Here is a 9,551-nt window from a genome sequence, read left to right as displayed (position 1 = left end):
CAATGCTTCGGCCGAGCCACGCCAGGGGGCCGTGTTACCAGTCCTGCTGTTAATTAAGTAATTAGTGGTTCTGAAGGTCCTCCCAGGGCTCGGGTAGCAGTAACCGTAGAAGTGTGCGGGCAATTACGGCCGGTTTTCTGTAGCGCTCATGGATCGCACCTGTAGCTTGAGTTACGCCGCATGAGTGCCCTGGGCTACGGCACGGCTGGCCAGGCCACCCCGGCTGCGAAGGGCTTTGTGCGCCCCGCTGTAATTCAGAAGATTCCAGACCCATCATTTCTGCCCTTCAGATAACTCTGCCTGCAGTGACATTTAGAAGCTGGGTGGGAGCAAGCGCCGGGAAGCTCAGCACGGCTCAGGCGACAGCAGAATCCTCCAGCCAAATTACACTGTTTTAATGCTTTGTCCCTTGCACACAACTGTTTACCCACTTTCTTTAATAATCTAAGAAACTGGATTCTTCTCGAAATTTTCTTCACATGAGGTTACAGTAAAAAGCTTGATGTCATTTGAGCAGGACAATTAAACCCTTGAGGAAATATTAGACAGGCCATAGAGATAGAATTACTTACTGCAGAAAGAAGCATCACTGGGCTACAATGTAATGAAGCCCTTACTTGCAACCATTTCAGGATGTTGCAGGAAAATGTATTTTTTGCCTTGATTTTTAACCATACAGATTAATTGCTAGACCTTCAATATACGAAGAGAAGTATTTTGAAATGCCTGATATTCGGCTTTGGATTTTGGAGCATGATGAAAAGTGGGAAATACAACTGACTACTGCAGATAGGGCTTGGAGATGATCCCTTGAAAGCACTAGGATGCCTGGCTGCTTTAAAAAGACGTTATTTTCCTTGGCTTCTCTAGTAAGTTTTGTGTCTTTTATCTTGATTGTTGTTGCAATGGGGACCCCAAAGTGGATGACTGGAAAGATCCTTTGCAAAACAGGAGCTGATTTGGTCAATGCCACAGATCCAGAGCTGGTCAAGTTCATTGGAGAAATTTACTATGGACTCTTTCGGGGCGGCAAAACACGCCAGTGTGGCTTGGGTGGGCGGCGTTCCAAATTCACAAGTAAGTACAATTTTGGTTGAATATTTAGTCTAATGTCTAGTTGGAATTCAGCACTTTATTCTTTTTGTTTACAGAACTCGTAGAATGCAAATTATTATTATTATTAAATAAATATGCAGTCTTTATGGTTTGGTGTTTGAGTGTGAATATAAAATTTCTATCATTTCAGGAGTGATTTTTGCTACAGTTGTACTCTGTAGTCCTGGAATCAAGATGGGAAAAAAGATCCCTAGGGATAGATGGAGAGTTTCCTTTTAGCCTTGTGAAGGGGTTGAAAGTCATTTGGAGATGACCCTGTAAATCATACTTTCCCCTTGACTGACTTTTTCCTATGCCAGGTTTTGCTTTGCCATCTCTCTGCTTCTGTCCTTGCCTTCTCTGTTGAACTCCTCTGAGGTTTTTTCCCTTTAAGAAGCAAAGATTTATTTAGCTGGCCACATTTTTGTATTTCTCTGGCTGTCATAATGCAAATGTCTACCATAGCACATACCACTAACTGTATTAATAATGTTGAAGAAATTCTCACCTTCTTTTCTATTAAGTTTGGAGACAATAAATTGCTGAATTCTTAACACTTGTAGAAACTCTTCTAAATGTATTCCTTTTAACGTAAAATATTTTCTTGAGGTCTTGAAAGCACTGAGCTGTATGCTCGATAATTTCCACATTTCAGTCATCCTGTTTTGTAGTGAAAATGGTAATTTGCATTGAAGATTTTTAGTTCACTGTACAGATTTCCTGCAACTTAAACCAATATGAGTTGAAGCTGCTGCAGTCTCACCCTCTCCCTAGCCCACAGCAATGCTGTCCTGTCCCAGCCTTTGCATTGCCTCTGGTAGTTGTTGTGGTGAGGTAGTTCAGAAGTTAAAATGGCCAAAAATTTAACCTACAAAAATAAATAATTGTTTTCACACAGGATCGTGTCTGACTACACAACTGCACAAGCACTTCTATAAAAACTTGAAGGCAGGTGTGACTGTGGGACTTGAGAGGGAATGGAGAAAAGAACCAGAGCAACCTCAACTTAGATCAGCATGACCAGTTTTTAAACTGGATTAATTTGGACTGGTCACTTTTAGAGTAACCAAATTATTGCTCAAGCTCTGACTGCAGCTGCAACTTCATGACATGGACATAGCAGTCATGCTCATTCAATCCCAGTTCTTTCACCCCATTCTGTCAGAGATGAAGATAAAGGTAGCCAATCTCCTTTAAAACTCTGTACAACTTTCTGGACTATTTAATAAACTTTCAGATTTTTTCCTGTGTAACCTGAGAGGAAGGCATAATGTTCCACAGTCACACTGGAGCACATTGATATGCATTTGGAGGACATGAGCCTGCACTCCTTAGACAAACAGAGCTCTCACTGAAGGTAGTAAGAATTCTCCATTAGAACTGTAAAACTGGGTCATTAAGTTCAGTAGGCACAAATACGCATTTTGGTCAACGAGTGTTCCAGAGATTTTCCCTTTCAAATATTTTAATAACTCTATTGAGTTTGATATACGCATTTTGGTCAACGAGTGTTCCAGAGATTTTTCCCTTTTAAATATTTTAATAACTCTATTGAGTTTGATAGTTTCACAATACTGTTTTCAAACAACAATACACAAAGTTGTTACTTTTGCACAATGGTGAGCAGGACTGGGGATTCTGTGTTTGACATGATGTTTTTCTGGTTTGAATTTCCCCCTTAATCTCTAAGCATTCTGAATTTACTGGGGAGCAAGAACTGTGAGACTTTTCTTGAGGGATGTAATGATATAAATGGGACTTCACTGGCACCATAGATCAAGACAAAGCTAACACCTCATATGGTGCAGTATGGCAGTACCTCTGGCACTTTGGAATTCCAAATTGAGATAATTTACTGTTATTGGTACATCCCCTTTCCCTCTGTTAACATTCACTAGAGTAGACTTACGGCTGGCACACTCGCTTTTAGCTGGGACAGTGACAGCATGACTCAATTGCCATAATAGGTATCCAGTGCTCTTTTGTACTCCTCAAGATGTATATCTGGCCTCCAGCTGCTGCATCTGGAAGTGTCCCATATATAGTGCAACATGTATGTTAGACCCATGGGGTTGTTATGATGGTCCTAAGACACCTAAGTTGGCATAAGATGCTTATGTTTTGACAACTGAGTCAAACCCTGAGAACAAGCTGGGGAAGCCACACATTTTGCCTGTGCATAGCAAATACTGCTGGATTGTGTCAGGAGTCTCCATGGAAATATCCTTCCCATGGATTCTTATTTCTGCATACTAAGCCAGACCTGTCTTTGGGACTTGGCTGCGAGACTCAGAAAAGAGACCAAATAATCCTTACAACTGCCCTAAAATCTCTGATGGTTTGTAAGGAGGCTTAATTCCGTGTGCTTTCTTGTTACACTGCCAGTTGTTTTCCAGTCAGAAAGCAACCTAGTTTTTGGATTCCCATTTCTAATATATACTTCTGATTCTCATTTAGTCCCCTCGTTTCATCTTGTCAGTCTCCTGTAGCTCCTCTGTACACCAGGCCCAACTATAACCCCAGAATGAGCTACTGAAACAGATCTGTTGAATCACAATATTTTTGTATGGGATTTCTACAATATGATTTTTTTCTACAGAATCTACTATAATTCTGTCATGTCATGATCAAATTGTATGCCTGATGTTCATGGTGACATCCACTAACTATTCCTGCCTACTTTTTAGGTGGCTTGTTTGGACTTTGGGGGTTTTTTGTCAGTTATGCAGCACAGGAAGGAATTTATTTACTTATTTGTTTATAATATAGTATACCTTCTTTGTAGTAATGTTTTAGTAATTAGGCAGTAAGTTCTTCAAAACATGTATGAGTGTGCAGCGCTATGCTGAAGGTCTCTTTTTGATCACCTTGTCTTTTAGGGTTTCCTCTCAATCAGCCTCTCTCTTTCCTCTCAGTCAACATGTCACCCACAATTCCCTACTCACATTTCTTCTGATTGTGTTACTGAAGGGCTGCAGGATAAACTAAACATTCAGGTGTACATTTCCTGCTGCTGGCCAATCTGCCTCCCCCCCTTCACCTGTTACTGTGAAGAGAGAACCAAGAAGATTACTGTTCTCTAGAGACAAGCAAGTGACAGTCTGCTTAAGGAGAGTTTGTGCCTGTAGCAAAACATGGGAGCACTTCACCTAAAGCCTACCTGACTGCAATACTTACAAGCTTCCTACATCTGTAGATAAAACCCTGCCAGATGCCCAGAAAAACATAAAGGGGCTATAAACATGAGATGAGAAACCAAGAGGAGAATCTTAAAGGGCAAACCTGTGGGATTAGGATGTATGAAATCAGGGCAGATCTCACTGGAGCCAGCAGTAAAGGGAGGAATAGAAAAAAAGAACATGAGAAAATAAACACAGGAAAAAGTGATACTATTTTAAGCAGCAAGGGGCCGAACAAGGAAACTGAGACTATCAGACTCCAAATGGATGAGATTAAAAGCATGAGACAGGAATGAGAAGCTCAAAATCAGGAGTTTGGTACAGAGAAGAGAGGTGAAAAAGAGACAGGAAAGTATGCAGCAGACAATACAGCAGTAGAGATAAAGACATTAACACCACTAGATAAATAAACAGGACTTAAGCCTGAATCCTTAATCACAGATCCTGTGTAGATTATTCCTGTAGCAGAATATCCCTGGTTTATCTGATGCACTGAAAAATAAAGCATAATGAACTGAGGTGTGTGTAACTAGCTGAATTCCACATCTCTGTAAAAAATAGTCTTGCTTAAATATAAACTGAATTTGAAGCAGCAGCACAGTGTGATGTTTACCATCATCAAGAAAAAGCTATACACTGAATACACCATTTATTTTTCCTTGACAGTTTTCCCACACATGGTGAAAAAGTTGAACACAGGCCTGCATGTGATGATCATAATATTCCTCTGTGTGGCCATTTTCTTTTCTCTGGTCAGTTTTGGATTCTGCATTCTTAACACAATAAAAGTTCCTTACCGGGCTATTAACGGTCCAGCAGGAGCATGCCTTTGGAACTTCCTTGCAGGTAAAGTCATTTACCAGTGTTTTTTTCTAGTTACACTCATAGAAAATGATACAAGTTCCTTCTTTTGCCTTGGTAAATACCTCTTTGAGTTAAATATTTGTGAGCACAATGACGGTTGCAGTGAATTCTCACCTATCAAACCAGAATTTCCAGGTGGCATCTCAGCTTATTGCGTCTAGTCAACATTTAACAGGAGCTATGAATGCCAGCCTTTAGGCTTTGTGTCACTGATAAAAGTATGTTTGCCCATACAATAAAGCCTAAGCATTCTGAAGGTTTTAAGCCATGCTTTTGTCTATCCTTACTCTGTAGAGTGCTCACTGATGTATTCAATAAGTCTTTTGAGGCACAATCAAAATGTCTGTATTGTTTTGATTTGATAATGGTAAATACTTCATTTTGTTGCAGGTGGATTTGTAGTACTTGCAGTCACCAGCTTCATGGCTGCTGTGAAACTTCATCACCTCACAGAAAGAATTGCCAATTTTCGGGAAAATGTCTTTCGGTTCGTTATCTTAGAGGAACGCTCTGAAGACTGTTTTTGGATTTGTGTGGCAAGTGCCACAGCACATGCAGTCAATTTGCTGCTAATAGCCATTAGTGGGATTCATTTTCCTAAAATTAAGACTAAAACAGAAGAAGTGAATGTTACGGCAGAAGATATCATGTACTAACAAATCTACACAGAACTATTTTGGTCAAGTGAACTGTTGTGATAGGAACAGCTTCTTGGCTCTTCAGCCTTTGTTCTGGATAGATGATTTACATATAAACCTGAGTAACGATGTCAGTCTACAATACCAGCAACTAACATGTCTGTGAAAAAGTAAAAAAACTCAAATGCTATAAATATCATTATTCTCAAAATGGACTGATATCTGCAGTGTATATATGCTGTTACTCAGTTTTTAGAACATTTGCACTTTGGCATATTTTAGAAAACTTAGGTAAAATATTATCTCATCAAACAAAGTGTCTTCTTTATTTAGAAAGAAAACATGTTTATCACAAATCTTTGAAACTATAAGGTTATTTCAAAACAGAAAGAATGTGTGTTTGGCATTCACTTTCACAGAATTATCTAGAGCATGTTGAGAGGGACATATAAGTTATGTTTGATGATGTTATACAGCATTGAAAAAGAAAACATCATATGTGAGGCTAAAGTTAAGGGGCAGCAAAGTCTAAGTGTGTGTGAAATGTTTTTAAAACAGAAATTATCCAATACCCCAAGGCAAAGAAGTGAGAAATGTAAAGTATATGGGAAGCTATTAGTCTATGAAGAAAAAATTCTTAGTTGCTAGATGAATGTTTCATTGCAGCTTCTGGAAATAAAGTAAACAGATTAAAGGTAATAGTGCTTGTAGATAACCTGGAAAATAATATTCTGACAGATTAATTGTCTTTATAACTGCATTAATTGTTAAGTCCATCTGAAATCAAGTAAAAGTGATGTATGATGAAACACTGTTGAAATGAATAGAGCTGGCTAAATGGATGGAAAAGTTGCTTTCTTAGGAAGTACCATGGTTTTGACAGGGATTCAACCAGTTCATGGGTCACGAGGAGTGAATATTTTTGAGAAAAGAATATGGAATGTACCACTAAGAATGGATACAGTGATCTCTACCATCTCTGGGTTTGGCTCTACAAGGTTAGGAGGATTATGAGTGAAGCAGAAATTTGTGAGGGTGCCTCTGCAATAGGCCCTAATAACCTGTCTTCTTCAAGACACTATGAGCCACTTTTTTTTTCAGGAGGACTAAAATTATTTTTAAAAATTTAAGAGACAGAAAATTATGATGAGTCTAGGGAATTCATTTCTCAATGAAATAAAACAATTAAAATTTTAGCATAAAAGAGACTCAATAAATCAGAAAAAGTGATTCCTATTTTATACCACCCTCTTATTTCACTGTTCTTCTGATTTTGCTGGTGCTTTCACTCAGATTGTACCTGGGCCACAACTCCAGAAAGATGGTCCCAGTACATGGACAGGCAGCAAACAAACCCAGTCTATGAAAGTGTCTTAGAGGGTAACAACACAGTACTGCCGGGGAAACTGTCCACAGAGGCTTCTGTGGTACCACCATCTTCCCCTCCCAGAAAATTCTGAGTGGCTTTGAAATAGAAAAACTTGAAGTGCAGCATAATTATGCAAGTAGAAAATGTAATACTTGTCATTTGTACTCTTTCTATGAACATGTATAATTTAGACGTAGTTACTGTACAGAAAGTATTATATTGTGACATGTAACTTAGCTTTTACTAAATATAGTTTTCTTCAGGAGGTGAGAAGGAAGCAGATTGTTAAATCCTCCATATTAAGGGATTTCTTTGAAAATGCTTTTCAGTAATATTAATATGCATGTATTGCAACACATTTTCATACTGATAATAAACTGGTTAATGGCCTCCAAATTTCCACCCCTTCCAAAAATATTGTTGAATAAGAATCATTTAGGACTATTTAGGTAAGGACAAGATTAAACATTTGTTGGAGTGGATTCCTAGATAGGTCACAGTAGCTCTGTGGAAGAACCTGTAGAATGCACTGTATAGATGAAGTTAAAGGGGGATGGCTGGGCTGATCAGCATTTTAATTTCTTGGTTTGAATCAATTCAACAGTGGAGCATACTCTGCAGTAAAGGTCCAAAAGAAGATTTGTCTTACAGCAGATGTATGAAGCATCATTGTGGGGTACTGTACCTGCACGAGTAGAATGACCAAATAACATTATCACCCAATGACAGTGTTGTGACCTGTGAGAAAGCAGTATTTTCAGTTCAGAGTGAACAGAAGTATCGCCATGCATGAGCTAAATTTAATGAAACAGATGTAAGGCTAAATTAACCTTTCAGCTGCACGGGTTGTCCGAGCTTAAGCTCTGCTAAGATACACTGATAGGTCAATGCATGGAATATTTGCCCTGGGAAATTTTATCTGCAGAAAAAAAGGTTAAATGCAGTCATACATATTTGAAATGTACAATTACAAAGCACATCCTGGGGTTAACAACAGGTAAGATTATCACTTAAACCTTTTCAGCTTTCCCTTGTACATCATAAACTAATTTCAAAAACGTGCAACTTGATATATGTGGTCTACTTTATTTACACGTTTTTTATTATGCTTCACATAGTGTATCTGATCATATGCATGCTCAACACGTGGAAATTAATACTTCTCTGGGGGCACTTCTTACCTTGGAAGATTTGAAATCCCAGAGGAGAACATTTATGAGCAATATCTGCCCAGAACTTTGAAGACGTTATGGGTGTAACCTTATCTTTCCATAAAATTAAAGACGTCCTCATATATCCCAAAAATACCTACTTAATTTGTATGTGCAGAATAATATATAGAAGCACCATGTAAGTAGAGAAGCTATGGAGTTCAAAGAACTAAGGAACTGCTCATTGTATCCAACAGCCTTGCCAAAATAAATTAAGCTAAAAATCAATTACCACTTTGATCCTTTAAATAATATGATGGTTTAATGTTTAAAAAATGTATTTTTACAAGATAAATCAAATTGGATGCCATTTGCCTCAGTCATTATTTCTGACTGCTGCTGTTCTTAATAAAACATGTTATTTGTCTCTGTACCATGTACTTCATGGAAAAAGCTGGTAGGTGGGAAATGCAATGGACTCCTAGAGAACAGGCCCAACTCCTTCTACATCATGTTCTGCTGGTTTAACAGTGTAACTCCACTTAAAGATGTATGGAAAAGCAAACATTGTTATACATAGTGTCATAAGGTGTCTTATTCTCTCGTATAAAAATGAATTACTTAAAATCTATGCTTCACACTTCAGGGACAGGGAAAGAAACAAAAAAGGTCTGGATCACCTGAAATTAAAGTCCAGTGCATGTTCAATGCTCTTCAGACTGACAATACAATAGCTGTCAGCAAACTCCAACCAGTTCTTTTCCATGCAGTGCTTTTGCTGAGCATATATCTAGTTCTGACAGTACAGTGACAGAATACAGATCTCGTATTCTGTTGTGAATTTTCCTGACAAAATATAACCACAGTCATTCTCACCATTTTTTTTATTTTCAATTACCACCTTTTTATTTCTATTTGTAATTTCAGCCTGAGATTGTTACTGCTTTCTCATAGAAAATAACGTGCGTTTGCAATAAAGCTTTATTTTTCCTAAATAATTTACATTTTAATCTTCAATATGCAAATTAAGTATGCAGTATGCAGACCAGGGCTGCTTAAGTCTGTGAGAAACCCCCGAGAGAAGTACGACCACGTATCTAGAACATGCCACGAGAGGGCAAAAATCCAGTGTGACGCCGAGCCGCCCCCAGGTACGAATGCTGGTACACCGGCAGAAAACCCCAGCTCCCGTCCCCCGGACTCCCGGCCTAGGGAGCGCTCCGGCGGGCCCGGCCCTTCCCTCCGCGGCCGCGGG

The 9,551-nt window shown here is 38.8% G+C and overlaps 1 protein-coding gene across 1 annotated transcript; it reads left to right on the top strand.

Moving 5' to 3' along the window:
* The first annotated feature begins 6 nt into the window (after positions 1–6).
* Positions 7–8,727, top strand: CLRN2 (clarin 2). The gene is made up of 3 exons (XM_008645027.2): positions 7–1,077; positions 4,941–5,120; positions 5,529–8,727. The coding sequence occupies exons 1-3, from the start codon at positions 825–827 to the stop codon at positions 5,792–5,794; spliced, it is 699 nt and encodes a 232-aa protein (XP_008643249.1). The 5' UTR covers positions 7–824; the 3' UTR covers positions 5,795–8,727.
* The last annotated feature ends 824 nt before the right edge of the window (positions 8,728–9,551 follow it).

Source organism: Corvus brachyrhynchos, unplaced genomic scaffold (assembly GCF_000691975.1).
Source record: "Corvus brachyrhynchos isolate BGI_N302 unplaced genomic scaffold, ASM69197v1 scaffold80, whole genome shotgun sequence".
Lineage (NCBI taxonomy): Eukaryota > Metazoa > Chordata > Aves > Passeriformes > Corvidae > Corvus > Corvus brachyrhynchos.
The sequence above is the reverse complement of the archived record's forward strand: the minus strand, read 5'-3'. Positions and strand labels throughout refer to the sequence as shown.

What these genes read in the sequence shown, in the direction of transcription:
- CLRN2 (XM_008645027.2), top strand. Translation starts at nt 825, where the DNA reads ATGCCTGGCTGCTTTAAAAAGACGTTATTTTCCTTGGCTTCTCTAGTA. An exon ending in GCGGCGTTCCAAATTCACAA is followed by an intron (nt 1,078 to 4,940) that starts GTAAGTACAATT and finishes TTTCCTTGACAG; the next exon opens with TTTTCCCACACATGGTGAAA. An exon ending in CCTTTGGAACTTCCTTGCAG is followed by an intron (nt 5,121 to 5,528) that starts GTAAAGTCATTT and finishes ATTTTGTTGCAG; the next exon opens with GTGGATTTGTAGTACTTGCA.